Genomic DNA, 26,221 nt, shown 5'->3' with positions numbered 1-26,221 from the left:
CCCAGCCCAGCCCAGCCGAGCGGGCGGAGCGGGCCAGGCGCGGCGGCCGAGCGCCGAGCAGCCGATTGAGCGGCGGGGCGGGGGTTTAAAGGCTCGGGAGCGGCGGCGGCGGCGGCTGGGCAGGTGCGGGGCGAGCGCGGGGACGGGGCCGCTGCCTTCTGTGGGGGCCGTGGGTGTCGGGGGCGGGGCGGGCGCGGCTGCCGCGGGGCGTAGAGGCGCGGTACGGGTCGGTTTTGGGGGTCCCCGGGAGGGAAGCGTCCCTCGGGCGCCGCAGCGGGGCGGGGGTCGGCCCACGCGTGGGGTCTGGCGCTCCGTGGGCCCGGGAGCCGGGGCGGCCGGGGCCGCTGGCGGCGATGTGGGCAGCACCGGCCGCCCCTGGGAAAGCCGGCCTGGGGCGGCTCGGGGGAGCTGCCGGGTCTGGTGGCGGCACCCCTAAAAAGTTCCCGGGGGCGTCGGGGAGGGAGCGTGGGCGCCGGCCGCATCTCCGCCCGGCGGGGCCCGACGTGCAGGAGCCCCCGTCCCGGCCGGGAGGGCCCGTGCCCGCCGGGGAGGGGAGGTGCCCCCATGGGCACCCGGGGACCGCGGCGGGGCCCCCCCTCGGCATCCCCGCCCCTGGCCAGGGCTGTGCTTCGGGAAGCGCCAGGCGGGACCCCGCGGGCAGGGGCAGCCCCCGCCGCTGTCGGAGCGGCCCGGCCCCGGCTGCGGGGCGGGAGGGGGTGCCGCCCCGCGGGGTGCAAGCGGCGGGCAGGGGCTGGAAAAGGGGGGGGGGGGGGGGGGGGCCTTGGGGACGGGGACCTGCCAACCGCCTGGTGGTCTTCTATCGTGCGTGGCAGTGCCCCTCCCTGGCGGGGATGGGGGGTCCGGAGGAGGCTGGGGGGGGAGGGCAGGAGGGAGCACCGAGAGGGGGGCAGAGGCGCAGAAGGGAGGTGGTCAGGGCTGTCGGTGCTCCCCTGCTCTTTCCCGGAGCCCGTGCGGGACTTGCACAGCCAGAGTCACGCTCTGGTCTTTACTGCACTTAGCCACTAACCCCCATTTTACAGGTGGGAGGCAGAGGCGCGGGACCCGCCTGGCTGCAGCCTGTTGCAGAAGAAGGCTCAAACCTGCGTTCAGTCCTGCAGGCCCAGTGGTGCTGGGCCGCGCAGGCTGTGCTCCGGCTCTGCCTCCCGCTCAGCCGGGGAGAGTCACCCTGCGCCCAGGTTGCCTGGCCATCCCCTCCTGCTGCACGCTGCTCCCCTGAGCCGGGCCTGGCCCGCGGCACACCTTGCGGTGCAAAGATCGGCAGCAGTGCACAGGGAGACAGCTGCGCGCCTCCCTGCTGAACCTTTGAGGGTGCGCAGGGTGGGTGAGGAGGGTGTTTCGTGGCCTCTTGCAGGTCTCCCGAGTGCAAACACAGCTCCGCCAAGGTGCCCCTCCTTCCTCCTGTCCAGTTACCTCCACACAATGGACGCAGTGTGTGCCTGCAGCTTCCTCTGCAAGAATTACAGTTGCATGGGCAGGCACTTTATCCTTTCTGATCTCTCCTCTTCTCCCCCCTTCCCCCTGAGGGTTTGTTTTCCAGCAGGCTGAGTTCAAAAAGGGCACGAGATACTGCTGGCAAACAGTCTGGCGCTAAACAAACCTTTTTAGTCAGAATCACATGGATTAGACCCAACTTTCCATTCACATGCAGTGCTACCTGTGAGCTCCTCTGAATTTCACAGTGGCCGAGCTGCTAGTCTAAGTACCAGGGCGGGTGAGATAGCACCTGAAGCCCGTGACAGAGGTCTGGAGCGCAGCTTGCTGGGGGTAGGTGTGTGCTGCTGGTGACTCTAGGGGCATATCCAGTGCAGACTGCTGGAGCTGCTCTCCTTCAAGGAGAAGCTCTGCCTCTGCCAGACAGCAATCTGAGAACCGGCTGCCTAGGAGACTGCCAAAGACACCTTGTCTTCAGCCAGAGGTGAAGCTTGATGCACAAAGTCCTTGGGCTACTCCGAACAGCATAGCTAGATACTGCCGTTCTGTCCCTGAGTGAGAAGCTTTTTGGCACATGCTTCCTCTTCATCCCTTGCCCCCAGCCTCCTTCCCACCCGCTGTCTGTCCTGTCCCCCTTTCTGTTCATCTCCCTCCTGCAGCGAGTGAGTTTGGAGGACAGTTTGAGTAGCATCACGCTGCCTTTTTATGGTAAATATGCTGCAAGGGAGTGCTGGAGGAGGGGTGGCTTCTCAGAGCAGCAGCAAGCCCATGAGACTGGCCAAGACTTAAATTGCCTTGGCTTATGGTGCCCACAGTGCGGGGGGGGTAGGAGGTGAAAGGCTGGGTTGAGGGTCTAGTTTCTCTTTCAACTGTACCTGGAAAGATCTCTGAGCAGCTTCTTTCTTAGCACTTACTGTCAGCCTGGGTGCCAAGGGCTCGTGCTTACTGGAAATCCACTGGCTGTAACTGAGGCCAAACAGTTCCTCTGCTCTGATGATGAGGGGTGCAGGCTCAGCACTAATGGTAGGAAAAGAAGCAAACCAAAAAAAGCAAACACTCTGCCAGCCCGTCAGCAGGTACAGTGCTGAAGTCCGGCTTGCTTGGCTGCCAGTGTCTCGCTCTTTGCTCAGATCTGTGAGACCATACCATTTCTAGGGACCCTGATCCCAGGCGGAGCACTGCCGTGTGTCTGAGACAGCTCATCCTAAGTAAGCCTTGCTCAAAACACACCTTGCAGGGTGCTGGGGTAGGTGAGGACGTGTTCGTACGGTGCCTGCCAGCATTAGAGCTGGAGAGCGGGATGCGGGAGAATAGACTCAGTATATCGATGCTTGGCTGTGTCTTGGTAGTTGTGGGGGAAGTGGATATTCTCCCCAGCCATGTTTCCCTGTTGTCCTTCCATCTTTCCAGCTGTGGTTGGAAGGGAGCCGTCCTGGTGGGGGATGAGATGGCCTTTCTGGCCCTGTTTCCTTGGCGCATCCCTTCCTGCCCTGCTCAGCTCCCACACCGTGGTGTGCCCGTCTATTTTCTTTGCTTCTGGATGAGCTCAGCCAATACTTTGGGATAGCTAGGGATAAATTGTGACTCGCTCCAAATAACCTGTAGACAGAGGCATGTCCAGGGAGTATTTTAGTCCCTGACACATGAGCCCTGCCTAGAATGGAAGGCCTGATTCACTCACAGTATCTCACTGGAGGCCAGCACCTTTCAGGAGAGCTCCAAATCTCTGTCCAAATGAGGAGACAAGGGCAATGAAGCACATGAGGCTCCGAGCATGGCATTGCTGGTGGTGGCAGCTTGCACCTCTGATCTCTGACGGCCCTCCTGGAGCCTGGAAAGGCAACAGCTGGCAGGGGATGTTGGTGGTGGTGTCCTTGAGTTCCTGAAGTGTTGCTGACAGGTCTCTTGCTTGAAGCAGTAGTCTGAGGGGAAGGGAAACCCAGGTCAAACAAGCTTAAGGGGCCTTTTAATGCGTGTTTTGACTTGGAGGCATTTTGTTGCTGTTCTCTGTCAGGGTGCCCCTGCCCTTCTCAGCTTAGCTGAGACTTGGCATCTCAGGAGAGAGACGACTCTTGGCTTCCCAGGAGGAACAACACGTCTGGCAATGCGTGCAGAGCCCTGCTGTGAGATTGTGACTGCCTCCTGCCTCCAGATGCTTTTCCAGAAAGCCATTTAGAGCCCCAGGCTTTACTTGGATAAGTCCCTTCCCTGATTCATTAGTAATGTGCAGCCTCTCCTGGTAATATCCCAAATCTGACTGTGCTACAGGCTGAGAGGGAGAGGCCATATCTTTTAATAACCATGTGATGCAGTTGGAAAAAACTTCTGGACATGCAGTTCTCTGGTGGCCTGAGTTGATGGAAACACTCCAAGGGAGAGATGCAGCTGGGCCCTGAGGGAGAGGGTGCTGCAACTGCTTTTGGGTGAGGGGGGCAACTGCTCGTGGTTTCTGATCTGCCTTTCCCCCAGCCTCATCCAAGCTCCCCTGACCCCACCTGGAGAAGGCAGCAGGAGATCGGTCCCACCATGCTGCAGGTCTTGCAGGTCCCGCGCGCGGCGCTGTGTAAATAACTGCTGGTGGCTGGGTTGCAGCCGCTGGACGTGGGCTCCACCCTGGAGATGAGGCTCCTGCCACGTGCGCGCGGGAGGTCTGCTTTCCCGGTGAGGCTGGTGGCCGTGCTGTGGCGGATCCCACTGGGCAGCACTGCTGTGTGTGGCAGGCACACGCCTGGCTCTCCCCACTCAGTATTGGCTCTGCTGAAGGCGCCTTTGCTTTTCCAGCTATTGAAACTACTCAGTCTTGTTGCCAGCAGCTTCTGCTTCCTATCCCAGGTGGGTGCCAGGGGCTTGGCTCTTACCTGCTTAACTGCTCCCTGGAAATGCAGGGCTCTACTAGCACCAGAGGGAGGGTTGTGACTGCAAAAGGGACGTGTGCTGGGCGGATTTGGCACCCTGATTCATATCCTGTTCTCCCTGCTCCAGAAGTATCCATCTTCGAGGTTCCCCCCTTAGACCCCTTCGGTGTGAGGTGGGAGCTGACAGACCAGGACAAGCAGAGTGGGGATGATGGAGGGGGTAGATGTCTGTTCACTGATGCGTGCCATAGTGTCCATACGTGTCCTCTCTCACTGACTGCCACCTTGCAGCCAGATATTGAGGCAGACTTGCAAAGCAGAAGTAGTGTCAGGCCTTGTTGCTGGAGGAGGGTTTTGCTGGGCAGTTGTGTGTACGTCTTCGCTGGAGTTGCTGGGTTTCACTGTTCAGGTAGCAGCTCTTGTAAATTATTTCTTATTTCCAGGCCTTGTTGGGATTGATGTTGCCTCCCGTGTTTCATATTGTGCTGTGCCAGGCTGACCTGGGGTTTGCTGTGGCCAGAGGGGTGCAACGGGGCTGCTGCCCAGCACACTGCACACTTACTTCTCTGTTTGGGATTTTAAAACAGGCAGGACAGACCAGAAAGGTGATTTTGGTAGGTTTTGCCTGCTTTGAAGGTCCTCTTCCTCCTGTATCTCGGAGCAGTGATGTGTGGTTAGAGGGGCTGTAAATCAAAAACTCCTGATACCTCTCTGATTCCTTTGCTCCAACTTATTTGCGTGGCTCTGTGCTTCTGGTTTGGGCTTTCTCCTGATAAGGAGGTGATAATCCCTGTAGCCTCCTGAGAGAAGGGCTCCTCCATTCCAGCCTGCAGTTGTGGGTCGTGGGTGCCCAGCTCCATGGGAGCTGGAGGAAAGGGGTGCGCTGGCAAGATCCCAGCAGAGGAGGAGGATCTCCTCTTCCTCTGAGGAGGAGTGACATGTGCAGGCTGCTCTGCTCTCTGTAGTGCAAGTTCCGTGGTGGTTTTTGCCTGCCTTCTCTCTCCCTGTTGTGCATCTATCTGGATAGACTCTCTTGACTCCCCTCCTGGGACCGGCCAGGGTATGTTGCAGGGGCTCGGGTTACTGGACATGATAGTTAATCCCCTCCTTGCCTCACAAGCTAAACACTTGCTGTTGCTATCATGTTTGGGAGGGGGCCAGGGAACTTGCATCCCTCCCCCAGCTCCTCGTCCTGCTGAAGAGTCAGTGTGAGGACTCACGTGTGTTGCGATGGAGCACGCCGGCTGTGGCTTTGCCAGCACTTCTGGGGACACGTGTACAGTCCTCCTTGCGTGGGTGGGGAATGTGCTATAGGACAGTGCAGTGATCTGAGACTAGAAACATGCAGCACGCAGATATTCTCCCATGGGCTGTCTGGGTAGCCTTGGGTGACATTGAGCTGTGCTTTGTAACAGGCTGGAGGAAAGGGACAGGACCAAGGTGTTGGGTGCTGCTGATCTATGGCACTCTTGGCTGTGCAGGGGCCTGTCCCCAGAGCTCTCTTATGCAGTAGCTCTTCATGTGATTGTTTGCCTTTTGGGTTTCAGGTGGCAGCAAGCTCCAAAACCCTCAAGTACAGCTGAGATGTGTTATCTGCCCTTCAAGTTGAGAATCCCTGGTTAAAGGGTGGTCCTCACGGCCACCACCAGGCCCTGCCGTCTTCTCCAGCTGTTTCCAGGTACCCCTGCAACATTGGCAGTCTCCAAAGGTTAGTTATCTTGCTTGTTAAGTAGATGGTTTACATGTGCCTGCTCCCTTCCTGTCTTAGCGCTTCTGTACCCAAACTGCTAAACTGGGGATAACTGCATGGCAGAAAGTCTTGGCTCTGTGGGTTTCCTCTCTACTGGGCAGGTGGTTATTTGGGACCTGTGGGGAGGTTCTGGAGACAACACTGGCACTTGTAAGCCCCTGTGGCCCAGTTCTCTGGAGGGAAAGACCAGATTCCCTGCATGAATCCTTGGAACAAAGTGTGGTACCATCTCCATGGCTGTTTCAGTTGAACTTCCCTTGAACGTGCACGTCTGGATCCTTCTCGCCAAACACTACTATGGTCTATTGCTTGTTTCTAGTGTAGTGGGCAGTAGGTGACTGGGACCTGGGCTGAGGAGCTGGAACAAGCTCCCTGGGCCAGGGGAAATGGGAAGACCCCCTTCTGAAGGCTGGGAGCTTGTGCTGGCATTGTGCTCCCCTAGCTGCTGCTTTTCCCTCTGTCCCTTACACCAAGTGTTTCTGTGGGGCCACTGTTCACAGTGGCCACCTCTCTCTCCTCTACCCCTCATTAGTACAGGGCTTGGCATGCCAGCAGGAGGGAGCCTCAGCGTGTCTGCGCCTTGATCGGATTTGTCAAGGCTCCTTCCCTTTTCTTCCTGTTCATTGAGGGCTGAAACAAAGCAAACAGAAGAGAGGAATTCCAAAGAATAGGAGCTAGGGAAGAGAGGGACGCTGGAGTGACAGGCTGCCCCTGCACACACGCACCCCCCCGCCTCGGTCTGGTGGGGCAGAGCATTTCGGGAGGTGAGGCCCTTCCCCAGCACTCCTGTTCCCAGCTATGCCACCAGCTGCCTTGCTCCCCGTGCTGTGGGGCCGTGGCATGCTGCAGCCCAGAGAGCTCCTGTCCCCACTGCTTCGGTAGTTTCCCTGGTGAGGCTGTCCGCGCTGCGTGCTGAAGTGCCAGCAGCGAGGAGCGGAGGCTCGGGCTTGCTGCCTCCTCTCGGCACAGGCATGTGGGCCTGAACACAGCTTGAGGGAAATAGGCCATTATTTGAACTACTTTGTTTGTCATAGGCTGCGGTAAAAGGTTTCCCTCTTTACCTGTGCCAGGAAAGTTTCCCCTGCCAGGCAGCCCCAAACGAGCCCAGCGCAGAGCCGAACGTCCTGCCTGGGTGCCAGGGCAGCAAGGCACCATCCCCTCCCCAGCCTGGAGCCAGATAAGCGCTTGAACAAGGGCCTTCTGTGCAGACAGGTCTGTGAAGTGGAGACAAACATGGTCTGGCGCTCATATTGTTTCCCAGGAGGCAGGGGACTCGGGAGGGGAGTCACGGCCGGCTAGGCAAGGCTGGTGCAGGTAAAGTTTCGTCTGGTCTGATGGAGCCCCTCGCTCCCTCCTCTGCCATCCCCAGGCCATCGCGCAGGTTCCCCTTCATCCTGCCCTCAGCCCCGCTGTGGATTGGATCAAGAGAGGCAACAGGATGCTCCGTAGCCCTGGCATAAAGCACTTGTGGTGAAATACATCCCTACCAGTGACCCCCCCACCTTGCATTTAAGCCACAAGGAACAGCCTTTAAGCCACAGCCTCTGTTTCCTTTCCTTCTTCCTCCTTGTTCTCCGCCTTCTGGCAATCTCTGCACTCTGTGGTTTAATTAGAGAGTGGAGTAAAGTGCTTGGACTCCAAAATGTGCAGATTAGGGGGTTACTAATCCTCTTCCTCAACGGGTGCTCACATCCTGCCCAGTCTGTTACTGAGCTTCTGTCCCCAGAGTGGAAACTCAGCCAAACGCGAGACCTCTACCTCTCCTCTTCCTTGCTGCGCAGAGGAGGAAGGGCGCGGGGTGACAGGAGAGCCGTGGGTGAGGAGGGAAGTGAGCCGTGGGCTTCCGAAATTCTCAAGGTGGGTTTGTAGTCAGCACTGGCTGTCTTTGCTTCTTGTGCCCTGGCTGGTTTTGGTGCTCCAGGAGCAATAAAGCAAGGGTCTGGTGTTTTGGGTTTGGGGTTTTTTTTGAGTGCTGTATTCCTGTTCTGACAAAAAAACATTTCTGTCAGAGGAAGCAAATGCTTCCCTGTATGTGTGTGTGCATGTGTGTTTATATGCTGGGTGATTCAGTTTAGATCTTGTGCCTTCCCTGTGCGTACACACCTCTCCCCATGTTCCCCACTGTCTCTTCTGCACTCATTCCCAGCGTACGCCCAAGTGAGCCGTGCTGCAGCATCGCTGAAAGTGCAGGGCTCCCCGCTGAGAGTGGGAGGCTGGTGCCTGGCAGTGCTGCGTGAGGCCGCTCGTATCCTCATCTGTGGAGGCTGAGGTCCCTTGAAAGGACATATTCTGTCAGTGTGAAGGGGAAGGCAGAGTATCTGCTATTCCAGATGGAGGCACCAGCAAGGGAAGAGGGAGTAGGGAGGACGAGTGTGGTGGGAAGGCTAAGACTCTGCCTGGAGGTAGGAGGGAAACTTGATGCTGATGGTCACAGGATGGGCTGAGCTCTTATGCTTCTGTCCCACTCCTGGTGCAGGCTGGATGCTGCACAGAGGTTGCTGTGGATTGCAGAAGACATGAGCTTTTGTCGTGAGCCACTCATCTGCTGCTTGGTTGAGTTGAGGTATGCTGTTTCTTCCCTGCCTTTGTCCTTCGGTGTGCGAGTTCAGGGTTTAGCTCAGCAGTGTGAGAAGCCACCGGGATGGGAACACAAGGAGCAGCAGGAAGGGGAGGAGTGCTGGGAATGGTCAGTAAGGAGTTCGGGTGTTGGGAGCATTCTCCTTTCCACTGCTTGGCTTTGGGAACTGCCTCCCCTCTGGCACCCACTTCCCCTCCGTTTTTTTGCCCCCATCAGTCGCTACCTCATTTCCAGTTTGCAAAATGCCCCATATGCCTTTTTGCAGATAAGTTTGCAGTCTCTTAGCCTAGCCAGCAGCTCTTCCTCCACAGTGTTGTCAGAGCCTATTTGTGATGTGTAAGCCTCTCTGTAGCTCAGGTATCACTTCAGGTCTTACAAAATGCCCAGGGCACCCTGAGTGGATGGCACTATTGCTGCTTGGGTTTTTAGAGCCTGCCCTGAGCCATCCTGGTTTGCTATTTATAGTGCAGTTGTTCCATTCCTCTGTGGATGAGCTCTGCTTTCAGCCTTGCTTGGGCACTGAGGGCACCAGTGCCAGGAATAGCTCTGGGCAAGGAAGACACGGGAGTGGCTGCTTGAGCACAGCTCCCAGTTTGGGCCAGTCCCTGGTAGAAGAGGCAGCAGGCAGCATCCGTGAGCTCTGGCTCTCGGTGAGTGTCAGCCTCCTGCGGCACAGCTGCTTTTCATGCAGGGGAAGTGAAGGGATTGCCTTTCTTCGTCAGGTGCCCCGTGTGCGTGCCTGGCTCCCCTGTGCTGACGAGGAGTAGAAGTCAGCACTGCGAGAGATGTCGTCTGGAAGAGTTGCTCCAGTGCCAGGTACCAGCGGGAGCAGTGAGGGACCTTGGTGTGATATGCCTGCACTGTAGAGGGCAATTTGCTTGGGAAGCCCTGCTCCTAGCATGTCCTTCAAGCAGTGGCTGTGACCTCTTGGTTGTGTATCCTGAACCGCTGCCCACTAGGGCAAGTAGATGCCTTTTCGGTGGGGCACCTGCCATCCCTCACACAGGGCCCTGCTCTCCTTCCCCCAGGAGAGTGCTTGCTGGCCTCGAGGGAGCTCCAGCTGAGGTCTAGAAGGAGCCTGCAGCACAGAAAACACCAACGCTCTCCTCAGCTCTGCTGCTTGGGCAGAACTGCTTCGGCCCTTTGGCTCGTGATGCTCGCAGCTTGTCTGGAGAGCAGAGCTGAACAAATAATTAATTGCTTGATTTAGTGCCCAAAATGAAAAGCTGGAGGAAAAGAACACAACACAGCCGAGTTTGAGAGACCCTTTATCTTTTCTTTTAAATGTAACGCGGCTCAATTTCAAACAAAACAATGCAAAACGAGACTTTTTTTTCTGGGAAAACAAAGCATTTTGTTCTTGTCCAAAACTTGTCGTGAAGTAGCAAATAGCTCTGAGCTGTCTGGAAACTGCAGTTTTCAATCAATAACTATTCAGCCGAAAACACTTAGCCAGCTCTGCCGGTGACAATGCACGGCAGGTACCTGGGGGTCTGGCTCAGATCCGTGCCCCTGGCACCTTACCAGAGGTGGCGGGGAAGATGGTGCTGTGCCTCTTGTGGACTTTTCCAGGTAGAGTGCCGGTCTGGGGTTGTTGGAGTCCCTTTGCCTCCTTTTTTTGCTGTAATTAACCTGATTAATTTTGTATGACATGGTGCAGACTCCACAAGCTTGTTAGGTCTGGTCAGATGTGCTGGGATATGGTCTCCCTTGTCCCACCAGGGAGCAGCTGCTGGTGCAGGTTGTTGAAGGGTTTCAAGGGAGCAGGGAGGTTTGGGGTGGGAAGGAATCTCCTGTCAGTCCCTACCCATGAGCACTGCTAGCTGGAAACTTAAGACATCAGTAGTTCACAGGGTGAAATTCCCACCCCTTTGCTGTATGGGGCGTGATGCCTGCTGGGTGCCCCAGCTGTGCTGATGGCAGAGCTGGAGCTGGCAGAGGGCTTGCTGCAGACTGGCTTGGGCAGAAGCGGGAGCTCCCGGCTGCTGACCCTGCTCAGCTCTGACCCCAGGAACCACCGTCTGCCTCTAGCCCGCGGCAGTGGAAGTATCAGGAAATGGCAGGGGTCAACAGGTATTGATGCCCGGAGCACATCCGGAGGGCGGGACACGGTGAACCTAATGGATTCAGAGCTGGCCATTAGCTGCAGCACAGATGTCAGCAAAAATGCAGATATTAGAAACCTAATCCTGGCAGAGGGAAGGGAGCTGGAGATCAGCCCAAATGCTGCTCCTCTTCTGTTTCAAGAAGCAAGTGGGGTCCTCCTGCCCCTTGTAGTGCTCCTGCACAGAGCCCAGGCTTGTTCCTCCTGTGCCTAGCTGTGCTGGTCAGGGAAGAGATTTGATGTGGAAGAGATTTGATCCAGGACCCTGTAGCTTCTGTGTTACGGTCAGAGCAGCTGTCCTGCGTCAGGCTTATGCTCCATCAGGCCCAGAAGGTGGCCAGTCAGTGTTGATACTTCACCAGCCGAGTATCCTCCTGGCATCAAACAACTTGTAGTCCAGGGAGGAAAAGCTGGAAGCAGTGTGTTGAACAGGTATCTCCTCCGTGAGCATGTTGAGGGTCTCAGCAGCACATGGGCAGGGTCTCACAAAGGGAGGAGGCGCTGGGGTCACCTCCAGGTGCCAGGTTGGAGCGGGGCTGGTGTACCCCACCAGGCTGTGCAGGAAGCGGGCTCAGTGGGAAAACCGTGGCCAGCATGGACATGCGGTGTGCTCCCTTGCCCTGAGCCTGGCACTGTGGGCCCAGGGCTGGCTGAGCGCTGGGGGAAGGTGGTCTTCTCCAGAGCCATGCTGGAGGGTTGGACAACCCTTGGGTGAGGGGCTTCCTGCTGGCAGGGATTGACTTGGTCCCTGAGAGGTGATCCTTACTTCTTGCCCGGTGTGAGACCCAGCGGGTGGTGTTGGCATGTCTGGGTGGGTGTCCTGGGCAGCATGTCTGGTGTGCTGCAGCTCTGCTCACACACAAGCTTCCAGGGTCTATCTTGCTGGTCCCCTGTTGCAACAAGGGACAAATGCAGCACATGCAGAGGAGTGCAAGCCAGCACCCTGCTTTCTGCTGCCCTGGTGTCCCCACAGACGTGGTTGAAGGCTATTGCCAGCTGGATTCTTCCAGCTTCTTCTTGGGCCCAACAGGAGTGAGAGCATTTAGGGACTGTGTTGCTAGCTGGGTGGCCCCCTCTTGCCTTGCCTGCAAAATGCAGCTGCCCAATTTATAAGCGTTGTGGGATGTCTGGTAGACTCCTACGCAACGCTTGCACGCTGTGCCATGGCACCGGACTCCCCGCATGTGCCCTGCACAGCCCTCTCTCCAGCTGGGGCTCTGCCGGGCAGCTGAATCCAGTGCCCGGTTGTGGACAGGGAGACTGGCTGCAGTGCCGCTCTGCAAAAGCGGACTGTGTCTAGCAGGGCCTCATGATCGGAGTCCCTGCCAAGAGGGGTTGGTCCCTGATGCATTCCTGGGGTTTCAGACATGGAGAGGTAAGCAGCGAGGCGTGTTCCCGTGTCAGACCCAGTCTGAACTTGCTTGTTTCCTCTGGAAACAAGGAAACGGTCTGGTGACGAAAGTCTCTGCTTCAGCCAAGCTTGGAGCTTCCACTAACACCCTTCAGAGACTGTTAGCTGCTCCTCCCCAAGTGCTATGCTGCTGTCAGAGAAGAGAAGATGGCTTTTCAGTGTGACCTTTGCAGAATAAAAAGCTGAACTCTTAGAGCAGCAGAATTGTGTGTGGTGATAATATTACGGGCCTGAGGAGAGCTTGATGCGCGAGAATGAGCCATAACTGAGGCACAGCTGGCTGCTGTCCCAGGGAGATCTTCACCTTTCTGGGATTTTCTCTGCAGCTTGGTGATGTTGGGGGCAGTGGGGAGATGGGGACACTTTCTTCTTTTACAGCTCACGTGCTGGTATCCAACTCTGTGGCTGCTGCCTCATCCCACCTCTAGAATATGGTGGCTGTTTTGCCGCGGGTTGCTCTTTCCAGGGAAATAAGAAGGTGAAATTCTCGCTTAAGTTTTGCTTATCATAAGAGTAGGGAGGGAGGGACGACGTGGTAATCCGGAGCATGGGGTTTTAATCCTGCTCTCCAGGCCGAATTCCATTCCGCCTCTGTAAATTCCTGCAGCTGCCCCACTCTGTGCTGCCTGTGTGGTAGCCACCGGCTGGCGCAGCCCCCCTCAAGCGGCAGCATCTCAGCCATGGGGAGCGGGGCAGGGAGGTGACCCCGAATCGTAAGGCACTTTGTCAGATGGGTGCTGCGGTACGTGCTTCAAAGGTGACCTGCTGAATGAGGAACCAGCCTGTCCCCTCCTATCTCTTTGTAAGAGCAGAAGAGATGGTCCCCAGTTGCCTCTCTTCAAAGTGTGGTGCCTTTTCTCAGTTGCCAGTCTTGCTGCGCAGCTCTCACTGTGGCTGTCGGGCCCTTTCTCACCTCCTGCGAGCCCGGAAAGTTGCTGTGTTGTGCTCCTGCTAAGGCAGTCTAAGCAGGTCAGCTAAACTGTTGCCGCTCTCCCAGCACCAAAAATGAGACCTGGGAGAAGGATTTGCAGTTCCTGTCACCTACGGCTAGGTAAGATGCGCCTACAGCGTGGCTCCACAAAATCACTCCTCTCCTGGCTGCCCTGCAGCTCTTTAGTGGGAACAGCCAGGCCACCTCTTCACTTGTAATGCCTGGGGGGACACAGTAGGGGGACAGCAAGCCTGGGGCTGTCCCTGTGCCCCTCAGGGCTGCTGTCCTGTGGGCTGCAGACAGTCTTGCTGTGCCTCAGCATCCCCTCTGCAAGTGCACATTAGCTCTAGGAGAGATAACAGGCTAAGATGCCCACCCTGCCATGGGCCTTGCTGCCAGCTGCAGTGCTGTGGGAAAACAGGGCTGCTCCCCTCTGTGCTTGTGGGACTGGGGAAAACATGCTGATGTGATGGGAAAGCTCCTACCGCCAGCTCTCCCTAAACATTAACTGCTCACCTGATAGTCACCGAGCCAGGGAGAGCGAAGGCCAGTGGGGCTGAGCCACGCTCCTACAAAAAGAGGGGATTTTGAAGGAGCAGGGTGCCAGCACATGGGCAGCTCTGGGGGAGAGCCTGGGGCAAGCAAGGTGGGTGCACTGTCCTGGGAGCAAAGGCTGCTTGTGCACGGAGGGGTGGCTGGCGGGCAGCCAGCCTTGGGCTCCTGCCCACGCCTCAGAGGTTGGTGTGAGTGTGCACCCGGTGTTTGTGCAGCTGCCCGGCTCTGCTGGCTTGACGCTCCCTGTCCCCTGGCTATCGCCCTGTTGGCACTGGAGGCGGGGGTGTCCAGGCACGAGGCAAGACCAGGGTCCTGCCTGCCCCTTCCCCAGTGTCTGCCATCAGCCTCTCCCAGCGAGAGAGGGGACCCGGGTGCCTCTTTCTGTCCTGTTTGCCATGTGCCTGATCCCTTTGGAAGCAGGAGCTGCCCTGCTCCCCGGGAGAACGTGGGGGAGGGAGGATAACCTGCTGCGAACAGCACTTCTGCCCCGCACCCTCGCACTGGGTCGCAAACCTGCAGTATTGGGAAACCTCTCATCTTACTGCTGGCTGCACTTGTCTGGCGTGAGCAAGGAGACCGAGGAGGGAGGGCGGAGAGGCCGAGTGCTGTGGCTGCAGGGATGGGTAGAGCCAGGACGCTTGCATGCCATGACACGGCTGCGGGTACCCACTGTGCCCCTTGCCTGGGAGCCCCTTCGAGCCTTGCCCTCCACTTGCTGTGCCTTTAGCATTTCATGGAGGAGGAGAGGCTGTGTAGCTGCCTTCCTGCTTGCCGTCTCCTCTCCACCACCGTAAACATCCTAAAATGCCTCCGCCTTGCCTGTGCTCCCCAGCAGCCTACCTGCTCCTGCCCTGGCTGGTGAGGACCTGGCTGGGTCTCACTGCACTGGGCCTGCTGCTGGGCCCTCGCTCGCGGGAGCAAGCCCAGATAGGGAGGCCAGGAAAGGCGTGCGGAGAGGCGGCGGTGGTCAGCCGGAGCAGGAGGCGGTTTCCTCCCCCAGAGCAGTGCTGTTGGCAGGGGGCTGCGGGAGGTCTGGACTTCCCCCAGGAGCACGGGTAAGCCGCTGCCTCCGATGCATCAGCTGGAGCACTTGTTACATGATTTGGGACAGGTTTGGGACTTGTACCATGGTTTGGGACAGGACAGTCCCGGGGGCTGAGCTCCATGTGCCCCTGGGCCAGGCGGGGGAGCAAAGGGAGGGCTCCTGCTCTGGGGAGCCGCTGTGGAGGGGCGACTGCTTGTTGTAACGGGGCTCTGCAAGGGCAAGCAAGAGCTGCCTGAGCGGGAGGCAAACGCGTCTCCCGGGGCAGCGATTTCAGTGCTGCCTGGGTGGAGACCCAGCCTGCCCCTGCCCTGGGGCTGGAGGGCTGACTTTGCAGGCGCTGCTCTGCCTTTGCCAGGCAGGCCGGGGCTTGCTGCCGCAGCTCGCCCGTGGGTTATGGGGTGGGGGGCAATTTACGTTTCATCTAAATTGCTATGCAGGCAGTTTGCATCCTAATCCCTGCTGCCGGTGGCGGCCTCCTCCCACCACACCCTGCCTTCTCCAGGCACCCTCCCGAGGCTCCATCCAAGGCCAAGGCAGGCGGGAGGGCAGGGGCTCCTGCCCCGGCCCCGGCAGCAGCTGGCCGCATTTCCCCAGCTGCGGGGCCTGGTGCAGGGTGAGCCGCAGGTAGAGCCCGTCCCCGCATAGTCAGCATTCCCAGCCCTGGCCTCCCGCTCCTCCTGCTGCCATCCTGCTCGCTCCTCGTGCGCGGGGCGGGTCTGGGGGACGCTGCGCATTTTGGGGAGCCCCGCTCTCCTGGGCTGGTGGGGCTGGAGCAAGCCCGGGCAATCGGGGGGCAGCACTTCTTTCCTTTTCAAACCTACAGTGGCGTTTGCACCCTGTCCAGGTGAGGGGCGAGTGCTCCGACGGCAGCTGGTGTCTCTGCTCTCCGGGTAGCGAGGGCTGCACCCCATCCTTGCCGTTCTTGCACCCCGGGCTGGCCGTGCAGCCCCTCTCTGCCAGCCAAGGGAAGGTGGGGTGGGCTCTGCTGCCTTCCAGAGCCCCCCCGAGTATCTCCGTGTGGACAAATGCTCCTGCACCTGCCCCGGGAAAGGAGGAGGCAGGTGCTGGGTAGGGGGTAACTAACACCGATGCTCCCCTTATCTCAGCAAAAGAGGGATATTCGAGGCCTGGGAGCGGGAAGGGGGCTGGAGGGAGGGCGGGTTCCTCCTGACTTACTTCGGGCAACTCCGTGCCCCTGGCGCTGGGGGCTCTTGAGTCGAAAGCGAATTTAATCTCTTGTTTTGTTTGTTCTTTCCTCCTCCGAGAGGGGGGCGGGCGCGGGGCCTGCGGGGGGAGCTCGGGCTGGGAGCGGGGGAAGTGTCAGGTCGGGAAGGGAGGAGTGAAGGGCGGCCGGGGAGCGGCGGCCCCGGGAGGCGGCCGCGGCAGTGGGCTGCCGGCCGGCGGGGAGGCGCCCGCAGCGGGGGGACGGCAGGTAAGGAGCTCGCCTCCTGCCGGGAGAGGAGGGGGAGAGGGGACGGCCACGGGGGGGATGGATGGATGGATGGATGGATGGATGGAGTCCTTGGGTGCCTCCGGGAGGGTCCTTGGCAACTGGCCTGCTGCCAGTCCCATCCCGTGCCCCAAAATCGCCGTCCCGGTAGCGTGCTGACGTGCGGGCTGGGGACAGGGTGCGTTCCCTGCAGTGAGCCCCCCCAGAGGGGCCGCGGGGGCAAGCAGGCGCAGGAGGGGTGCTGCTGTGGGCCACCACCTTCTCCCTCCTTTGTTCGTGCTGAAGTCCCTTTCCCGTCCCGCGGCTTCCCAGGCTGCTCGGTGCCCGCTGCCCTCCCTCATCTCACCTCCCGCCCGTTTCTTCTGTGAGCTCAACGCAAAGTTTGGGGGATGCTTAGGCCAGGCAGGAGGGGTGGAGATTGGCTTGTGGGACGGGGGACAGGCTGGCAGCAGCGTGCAGGGACCTTGCCAGGTCCAGCATGGTTCATGGCTGTGGCAGGGAGAAGGGGCACCAGGGCCTGGTGTGCTCCATGCATCAGCTCCCTCTTCCCCACCATGCCAGCGCTTGGCCTGCTCTATAGAGCGGAGAAGCAGGGCAATGCCAGGCCCTACCTGCAGGGAGCTGTGGTGCACGGCAGGACCCCTTCTCTGCCAGGAAAAGGGGTGCAGCCCTCAGGCGCCGTGCCTGCTGCCACGGGGGCTCGGCTGCATCCCCCAGCGGGCTGGGGCGGCTGTGCCCCAGCCCTTGCAGAGCCTGAGCCTGTTGCTGCGTACCCCTTGCTCCTGGCGAGCTTGCCATCCACCCTCATTTGCATTTGCAGCCTGGCCCCATGGGCTGCTGAGGGTGGTGTCCTCCCGGGCTGCCTCTTTCAGCCCCCAAGCTGGCGGCCCCATGGGCATCTGCACATCAATGGTCTCCAGCGGGGTGTGTGCGAGGGGGAACGGACCCTAATCCGCCCCATTCATCCCTACGGCAGCTTTTGTTGAGCCTCCAGATGTTGCACTGAGGGCCGGGGCTCAGTCTCGAGCTGCAGCAGGCAGGCAGGCAGGCAGGGGTGCGGAGCGAGGCCAGCCTGCCAGGGAGAGGTTGGTGTTCCCTTGCTTTCTGGGTTCCTTGTCTGCCCTGGACACTTGGCTCTTTGGGATCTTGGGGCAGGCCTCTCTGGAGATGGGCTTTCTGTCCCCGTGTTGGGCCTGGGTGCAGGAGCAAGGCGGGGAGCGTGGTGCTCTGCTCAGTGGGGAGCGTCTCGCCGCCGCCAAGGAATGAAAGCAGCGCAGCACGCGTGGCTGGAGCCGCCGTGGTGGGGCGAGGGGGGTCCCCCGGCATGCCCCGTTGAGCCAGCAGTGCCGGGAAGTGAGTTTCACTGAAGCGTTTGGGATTTTTCCACCAAACTTTGTCGGGGCAGGTAGCTGTGAGCAGAGGGGGAGGCGTTTGGCCCACGGCAGACCACAGCATGGGGTGCTGCGGGAGTTCCCCCGAGCCGGTCGGCGGGAGGGCTGGGAAGGAGCCAGCGTGCCCAGCCGGGCTCCTCGCCTGGCTCCGCGTGGGCTGTGCTCCCACCCAGCCTGACCCTGTCCTTGAGGCCTCCTCTCAAGAGCAGTCCTGGCCCCTTCGGCCTCTGGACGCAGTGGGGGAGGGACCTGCGCTTCTTCTCAAGGGCAGGCTCCATTAACCGCCCCGTGACCGGCCACCCGGCTCGGGCAGGACCTCTCCAGCACAGCCTCTCTTCTCCCCTGGCAGCTCTTCGTTCTTTCCCCTTGCCTGTGGGATGGCGAGGAGCAAGGAACAGAGGTAGAGTGAAATCACTTGGAGGACTCCTTCCCTTCTCACGTGTTTGAGGTCCCCCCTGAGAGCCGTGGGGCCGCAGCAGGGTGGTAGGACAGGCGGGGGGGGGGGGGGGGGCAGATGCCCCAGTGTGGGCAGGAGGGTGCCAGCTGGGAGAGGCTGTCACTGGAGTGGTGAAGGGCATCTGTCTCGCCGCTGTGCTCACCCAGGCAGTGTCCTGGAGGGAGCAGGAGATGGGGGACATCCTGCTGGGGGACGTCAGACCACCTGGGTGTGGGCTGCAGGGCTGCTGGTGACACCGCTCTCTGCTCCCCTGCCCCTCGCAGGCTCTAGGATGCCGGGGCCAGCCGGGCTCGGGCTGCCCACCTGATCCTCGCCACCCCCGTCCCACCGGCACACCATGTTGCGCTCCTGGCGCGTGAAGCTGAAGCTGCTGCTCGCCACGGTGACCCTGGCCATCCTCCTCTCCTGGCTCTACCTGTTTGTGGGCAGCCTTGAATGTGAGTGGGTCCTCCTCCTCGGATCAAGGGACAGTCCCCAACAGAGGGTGGGCAGGGGAGGCCGAGGCCTTGGGGTGGTTGCTCTGCGGCTGTGCAAGTCACTGCAGGTGTATCTGAGCAGAGCTGTGATGTTGGCTGAGCACACGTGGGATGTGCCAGGACCCCTCAGCTGGGGCTCTGCCCCCACCCCGCCCCATCCACACCCATCCACACCCGGTCCCTCCCGGCCGAGCTCTGCCTTGCGGTGCCCATCTTATGCCCTGTGTCTCCTCCTCAGATGGCCGCTTCCTCCTGCTGCCGCCCTGCCTGGGCGAGCAGCCGAGCCGGGACGTGGAGCGGGAGGCGCTGGCCTCAAGGGTGCGCAGGGTGGAGGAGGAGAACCAGCAGCTCCGTCTGCAGCTCAGCCAGGTGCAGGCGGAGGGCAGCGATGGCAGCCCGCAGTGGGGGGCCTCTGCCGAGGACGGGGAACCCCCCAGGGGTGCAGAGAGGAGCAACCGCACGGCCTGCCCCAAGCAGCGGACGGTGCACAAGTGTGAGGTGGGTGCTGGCACCGGCACGGTGGATAGGGGATGTCGGATGGGAGGCTGGGACCCTGGCTGAGCATGGATGTATGCGCAGCCTGCCTGGCACTGCTCGCCCCGTGCTCTGGCCATGCTGGGGCCTCATCCTGGCTCTCCATGGTGCTCAATGGGCTACAGCTGGTGGGTGAGGGTGTCTTGCTTCTCTGGAGAGGGAGGCCAGACAGGAGAAGTGACAGCCAGACTCCTGGTCCCTGCTTCTAAGCCAGGGGACTCCCACCTCTCGTTGGGGCTCCTTCCCCAGGGGAAGGGCTGGGTTACGGAGTCTGTCCCCATAGCACGGCCCCAGGGAGGAGCTGACAGGCCCCCGTGAGGGGGGAAGTTCAGTCTCAAAAAGGCGCTGTTTGTCTCTGGGCAGCTCCTGCACGTTGCGATTGTGTGTGCCGGGCACAACGCGAGCCGGGATGTGGTCACCCTGGTGAAATCCATCCTCTTCCACAGGTAATGGGGAGGTGCTGTGCCAGAGGCCTGCTGGTTTGGGGTTCCCAGATGAGCTGCTGTAGGCTGCAGGGGGGGCAGTGCTGCGGGAGAGGGGCTCTAGGGCCTCTCTCTCCCCTCTGTGCCACTGCTTAGAGGGCGAGAGGGGGATTTGTTTCCCCCAGATGGCTGATTTTTCTCCATCTGCCCCCTCAGCTGATGTCTGTCCCCTGGCAGGGGTGGGAGGGATGGGGACCATGTCCTCTTCCTCCTGCTGTGGTGCTGAGTGCTGCTGCGCTTGCCCTCGGCAGGAAAAACCCCCTCCACTTTCACTTCATCACGGACTCGGTGGCCCACCAGATCCTCCAGACGCTCTTCCAGTCCTGGATGGTGCCCTCCGTCCACATCAGCTTCTACAACGCCGATGACTTGAAGGCAGGCACTTGCCCCCCCTTTGCCCTGTCCCAATCCAGTGCTTGGAGGGCGAGGGGAGCAGCAGAGAGGGAGGGCGAGGGGAGCAGCAGAGAGGGGCGTGCGGGAGGGGGTTTATTAACTCTTTTCCTGCTGGTCCCTTGCTCACCTGCTCCCTTTTCTGGACCTGTTGCTGGTCCAGCTGAGAAGGGGGGCACAGGGCTGGTGCTGGAGGGATGGGGAGGCCCCTTGGGGTAGCGCTGCCTCTGCGGTGGAGCTGGGTTCCTCACTGAGCACTGAAACGCTGGGGTTCAGGCGGGGGTTCTGGTGGCTGGAGGAAGAGCCAGGCCAGGGTGAGAGCAAAGGAGATGCAGCGAGTGCCTGAAGGGCCTGGGGAGAGAGGTGTGTGGCTGCCCGTGGTGCAGCTGGAGGAGATGCTCCAGGCTCGGCTGGCTGCACAGCTCTGTTGTGCCCCTCTGCACGGGGTGCCAGGCACACCGAGCCATCCTGCCCAGGCAGGGGAAGGGCATGGCCGTGCCCAGCCCTGAGGCCGTGTCGCCTTGCAGCCGGAGGTGTCGTGGATCCCCAACAAGCACTACTCTGGCATCTACGGGCTGATGAAGCTGACGCTTACCAAGGCACTGCCCTCCAACCTCTCCAAGGTCATCGTCTTGGACACCGACATCACCTTCGCCACTGACATCGCTGAGCTCTGGGCTGTCTTCGGGAAGTTTTCTGGTGAGGACAGGGTGCCCCTGGGACCTGCTGGGGCCCTGGCAGGGCCCTGGGTGCTGGGCTCAGGGTGGCAGTCCCCGTCTGCCACAGCACAAGCACAGTGGATTTGCTTGGGCCCTCTGAACCTACAGCAAGATGGGCTGCATCCATGTCCCTCTGTTTCCTCAGACAAGCAGGTGATTGGGCTGGTGGAGAACCAAAGCGACTGGTATTTGGGCAACCTGTGGAAGAACCACAAACCGTGGCCAGCCCTGGGACGTGGCTTCAACACGGGTGAGTGTGGGCTGCCGGGGTGGGCCCTGCAGCCTGATGGTGCATCCAGCTGAGGCGGTACTTGGCACGGGGAGGCTGGGGAAGGCTGAGGTGAGGCAGGAGAGTCTGGTGGGCATGAGGGGGCTGCTACAGTGTTCCGGGGTTGTGTGGGTGGGCGCAGAAAAGTGCCATGTCCCAGGGGCCGAAGGCATGCAGGCTGCTGTCCTCCAGCTCTGTAATGGCTGGGTGCTGCCTCGGTGACCCAGTGCCCTCTTCCCTGGCACCCAGGGGTGATCCTGCTCCTGCTCGACCGCCTGCGTCGCCTGGGCTGGGAGCAGATGTGGCGGCTGACGGCGGAGCGGGAGCTCATGAGCATGCTCTCCACCTCGCTGGCTGATCAGGTAATGGTCCCTCCTCCGGGGTGGTCGGCCCTGCTGCGTTCCCATAGCGCTGCTGGCACGGCGGGGCCATGCTGTCTTCCTCATCCTCCTGTGCACTCACCTTTCTCTCTCCTAGGACATCTTTAACGCAGTGATCAAGCAGGACCCAGCCTTGGTATACCGGCTCCCCTGCTTCTGGAACGTCCAGCTCTCTGATCACACCCGCTCGGAGCAGTGCTACACCGAGGTCTCGGATCTCAAGGTGGGTGCATTTGCTGCCTTTGAGACTGGGGAGGGCCTGAAGGACAGCGCATGCGCTGGACGTCTGTGGGAGTCAGCGTGGGGTCTGGGGGCTTGGGGACTGCTGGGTGCTGCTGACTTTCCCTCTGCGGGGTGACACACCGCTGCCCTCAGGTGATCCACTGGAACTCGCCCAAGAAGCTGCGGGTGAAGAACAAGCACGTTGAATTCTTCCGCAACCTCTACCTGACCTTCCTGGAGTACGACGGGAACCTGCTGCGCAGGGAGCTCTTCGGCTGTGCCAGTCTCCCCAGCCCACCCAGCGACCAGGTGAGGGCGATTGCGACTCTGCCCTCGACCCCAGATCATGGGGTGGGCAGAGACCCCACGCGGCCGCCCCAGCTCTCCGTGGGGCTCCTGCTCTCCCTCACCTTCACGGCGTTGCAGCTGCAGCAGGCACTGGAGGAGCTGGATGAGGATGATCCCTGCTACGATTTCCGCCGGCAGCACCTCACGCAGCACCGTGTCCACCTGTTCTTCCTGCAGTACGAGTTCCTGGCCCTTCCCAACCCCACCGATGTCACCCTCGTGGCCCAGCTCTCCATGGACAGGTACTTGCTGGTGGGGCTGGTGGGAGGTCAGATTCTACCTCCACTCCTGTGGGGCGGCTCCACAGCTTGGGAGCTACCAGGGATCTTGAAACAGAGGTTCCTCACCCTCACACCAGCACTTTGCAGTGAGGAGGAACATCCCGAGCTGGGAGCTTCAATTCTGGCTGCTCTCCCCCGAACTGGGCTCGGCTGGCACACGGCTGACTGGCAGGCACATGGTTCTGGGTTTGGCCAAGCCACCGTGGAGCAGGTCTCCTGCTCACGCAGTGCCCTCTGCTTCACAGGTTACAGATGTTGGAGGCCATCTGCAAACACTGGGCGGGCCCCATCAGCCTGGCGCTGTACATGTCGGACGCAGAGGCTCAGCAGTTCCTGCGCTACGCCCAGGCCTCAGAGGTGCTGAGCGCCCGTCGCAATGTCGCCTACCACATTGTCTACAAGGAGGGGCAGTTCTACCCCATCAACCTCCTGCGTAACGTGGCGTTGGCCAACACGCAGACGCCATACGTCTTTCTGACAGACATTGACTTCCTGCCTATGTATGGCCTCTACGATTACCTCAGGTAAGGCTTTCTCCAGATGGCTCTTGCTCAGCCTGCTGGGCTCCCCAAGCACTGGGGATTGCAGGAAGCACCATGGGCAGCAGTTCTCAACATGCAGAAACTGTTTCCTTTGTGTTCAACCTTGGGATCCTGCCCTTGCTTTTGTCAGACACCAGCGGGTAAGGAAGCAGCCATGGCTGTGAGGGCTGCCCCGTTTCTCCTGCCCCTGCATGGCACCGCTACAAAGTGTCTAAACCCATTGATACCCTTCTGGGCAGGCTGGAGGGGCCGAGGAAGGAGGCTGTGGCCACAGCTCACAGCCAGGGAGACCTCACACCTTTCCTACCATCATAGGAACTCCATCCAGCAGCTGGATCTGCCCCAGAGGAAGGCAGCTCTCATCGTGCCAGCATTCGAGACCCTGCACTACCGTTTGATCTTCCCCAAATCCAAAGCAGAGCTGCTCTCCATGCTGGACATGGGCTCCCTCTACACCTTCAGGTAGGGACTGGAGTTGCCCCACTGTCCAGCGGGGCTGTCACACCCAGCAGAAGCCAGTTTTGTACCCTTGTGCCTCGGGGCTGTGGGGCAGCCAGGTTAGAGGACCCCCTGCGTCCTCTGCCTGTCCTGGGGAGCTGCCAGTTTTGCCTGGTCTCTCATTTCCATCTCTTCCCGCAGGTACCACGTGTGGCCAAAAGGCCATGCCCCAACTGACTACGCCAAGTGGCGGACGGCCACCGTGCCATACCGTGTGGCATGGCAGCCAGACTTCGAGCCTTACGTTGTAGTGAGGCGAGACTGCCCCAAGTACGACCAGAGGTTCGTGGGCTTCGGCTGGAACAAGGTGTCCCACATCATGGAGCTGGATGCGCAGGTGGGTGAGGGGCTGCTCCTGGCACCATGGAGGCGCTGGGTGTTGGGGGTTCTTGGCTGGGCAGTGACATGTTGGTACCACCAAGCCGATGCTGACAGTAAGGGCTGTTGCTCTGCCCCCAGGAGTATGAGCTGCTGGTCCTGCCCAACGCCTTCATGATCCACATGCCCCATGCCCCCAGCTTTGACATCTCCAAGTTTCGCCTGAGCGCAGGGTACCGGGGCTGCCTCCAGACACTGCGGGAGGAGTTCCACCAGGACCTGTCGCGGCGGTACGGGGCTGCTGCGCTCAAATACCTCACCGCTGAGAGGAGCCTGTGACGCCCGGGGACAGTGGGTGCGGGGTGCTAGCAGCACGCTGGAGAGGGGAGGGCGCAGGGCCTCCCTCCTGCCCCGGCCCACCGCCGTATCCTGGCCCGAGGGCACCGCACCGGCAGCACAGCCTCTCCAGCCCAGCAAAGGGATGCCCATAGATAAGATGGAAGATGCCAGCTGCGAGAACAGGCAGTGCCTGCAGGTCAAGCTGCTGCGGCATGGCCAAGGGTTTTTCCGGAGGAGCAGCCTTCCTGTGTTACAGGGGAACCTCCCCATGCCAGGGGCCAGGGGGACGGGTCTCCTCCCTCCCCTGTTTGAGCAGATGTGGATTCTCATTAGCTCACCTCAGCCTGGGGCCTGGCTGCTAGAGAAGCCTGAGAGCTCTACCTTACCCTCCTCTGCCTCTGCGTTGTGGTACCAAGTCCCAGTCTTCCACACACCCCTCCGGGGCTTTGGTGAGTGGGAGACGAGGACGTAGAGCATCCTTTTGCATCCTTTGTGGAGCAGGCTCAGAGAAAGCCTCCCAGCACCCTGGGAGGTGGGGCCGGGGTGTACCAGGAGTTGCGGAGACCTGGTTCAAGCCCAGACAGAGGCTGGCTGGTTAACAGGGCAAAATAATTTTTACTCCCCATCCCTATGGATGCAGTCTCCAGTGGGGCTGGCCCAGTACTGCTTCACCCAGAGCAGGATGGGCTGTCTGCCTTCCCCAGCAGTGAGCACCCAGAACGGGCCTGTGCCTCCTGGCTGGAAGCAGCCATGCCACTGACGGGCCCCGTCCCGGGTCTGGCAGTGCCCTGCAGGGCAGGGCTGCGAACCACACCTGGCAGCCATTGCGACGGGCAAAACAGCAGCTTCGTGGGCCAGCAGGTGCTTGGAGAAGTTCCTGGCGGGGGACCACCCTGCTCCTCCCCAGCTCGTGGCAGCGCAGACATTGCCATCGACAATCAGGGATGTGGTTGACACTGGACATGACCGTAGCTGAGCACTGTGGCGGGATCCCCGTGCCGGGAGCAGCTTGGCCAGGCACTGTTCCACCGCTATCACACACTGGAGCACAGAGGATGCATTGCTTTCCTCACGCTATTTAAATTATTTAATACTTTTATCATAAGAATTAAATGATTAGGGTGTCTCGGGGTTTTTTTTTTTTTTTTAATCCTTTCTTCCTCCTGGATGATTTTTGCTGGTGGCTCTGGAGGCTGTCCAGGCCAGTTGCTGCTGCAGTCTCTGCTGTTCTCTCCTTTGCATTACTCTGGGCTGCAAGAGCCAGCTCTGTGCAGGTGTAGGATTTCCGTCCATGGTGGGAGCGGCTAGGAGGAGCCATACAAAGCGCGGGGTATGGAAAGGGCACAAGCGCCTCTTGCTTATTCTCTCTTTTTAATTTAATTTTTAAATTAAAGCTTTTTTATTCTTTTTCACATCTTTGTTGGAACTGCCTGGTTATTATTTTTTTTTTCTGCTGCGAGCCTGCACGTGTCCCCTGGAGGGAAGGCAGCGGGAAGAGAGCAATGCAGGGGTAGCCTGAGCCTCAGCTAGGGAAAAGCGTCGCTGGGCTTGCTCTGCCTGGCGCGTTTGAAGCCTTTTCCCTTTCTGGCTGGCACAGTGGGAGGGTGGGGGAGCAAGGAGCAACAGCAGGCAAAAGAAATGCCTGTGTCACCAAGTGGCAGCCTTGAAACAGCTGGCGGTTGCCGACTGCGGTGGGATGGAGCCCGCTGGGGCTGGCAGCCTGGGTGGTGGGGCAGCCTGCTTGCACAGCCAGCGCCCCTTAAATGGAGCCTGGGGCTTCACGGCTTAGGCAGGTAGTGCGTTTAATCACACCCAAGTAGAAGAGATGTGGTTTCTTCTTCTGGCGGTGCTGTGGCTCGCTCCTGAGACCAGCATGTCACGCTGGCCGCTGCGCCGTGACCCGTGGGACCTTCCCCTCGCCCGCCAAGGACAGGCGCCCAGCTCTGGCCACAACGCAGGCAGGAGGACCCCCCCCGCCTTGGCTTTGCAAGACTGTTGGGACTAAAAACCGGCTCTTCGGCCATATGAGCCACCGGCCTTGCAGCTGCGGGGGGAGGGAGGACGGGGGTGGTATGCCAGAAGCAACTTGTTGAGGCTTTATTTGGGAAAGGGCTGGAAAGACATTGCTGATCACCGTGAAGCCAGGCACAGCTCCACCCCACCACTCCCTAGCAGACAGCTTTTGTTTAATACAGCCAAAGCTCGCTGATACCGCTCTGCTTCCACACTAAGCGACAACACAGGTTTAGCTCAGACCTAGACAGGAGCTTAGCCTGCTCTCTGCTAGAGATGTGGTGGCGGAGCAGTGCCGGGATGGAGCAGGCCTCTTCTGGCCGTTTCTTTGATGGTTAGATGGCTACAGAAATGCTGGCTCTGCAGTTTTTTTTGGAAGGTGTACTGCTGTGCCTATAGCAGGAGGACTGTGTGCCATCATTTTCAGATACT

The 26,221-nt window shown here is 60.0% G+C and overlaps 1 protein-coding gene across 6 annotated transcripts; it reads left to right on the top strand.

The window, feature by feature from the left end:
- The first annotated feature begins 5 nt into the window (after positions 1–5).
- Positions 6–25,188, top strand: LARGE2 (LARGE xylosyl- and glucuronyltransferase 2). Of its 6 annotated transcripts, XM_087746198.1 has the most exons (17): positions 6–123; positions 5,855–6,015; positions 7,784–7,914; positions 18,243–18,416; positions 18,694–18,953; positions 19,353–19,435; positions 19,723–19,846; positions 20,389–20,560; positions 20,726–20,830; positions 21,098–21,210; positions 21,326–21,451; positions 21,604–21,759; positions 21,877–22,040; positions 22,325–22,603; positions 22,937–23,083; positions 23,261–23,456; positions 23,579–25,188. In XM_087746198.1, the coding sequence occupies exons 4-17, from the start codon at positions 18,317–18,319 to the stop codon at positions 23,774–23,776; spliced, it is 2,223 nt and encodes a 740-aa protein (XP_087602324.1). In that variant the 5' UTR covers positions 6–123; positions 5,855–6,015; positions 7,784–7,914; positions 18,243–18,316; the 3' UTR covers positions 23,777–25,188. The 6 variants fall into 6 exon arrangements, with proteins under 6 accessions (XP_087602324.1, XP_087602323.1, XP_087602327.1 ...); XM_087746197.1 differs by lacking the exon at positions 7,784–7,914; XM_087746201.1 differs by lacking the exons at positions 5,855–6,015; positions 7,784–7,914 and having other exon boundaries at positions 33–123.
- The last annotated feature ends 1,033 nt before the right edge of the window (positions 25,189–26,221 follow it).

The sequence above is a fragment of the Nipponia nippon genome, unplaced genomic scaffold (genome assembly GCF_047370975.1).
Source record: "Nipponia nippon isolate SJK-2023a ecotype South Korea unplaced genomic scaffold, ASM4737097v1 scaffold_10, whole genome shotgun sequence".
Lineage (NCBI taxonomy): Eukaryota > Metazoa > Chordata > Aves > Pelecaniformes > Threskiornithidae > Nipponia > Nipponia nippon.
The sequence above is the reverse complement of the archived record's forward strand: the minus strand, read 5'-3'. Positions and strand labels throughout refer to the sequence as shown.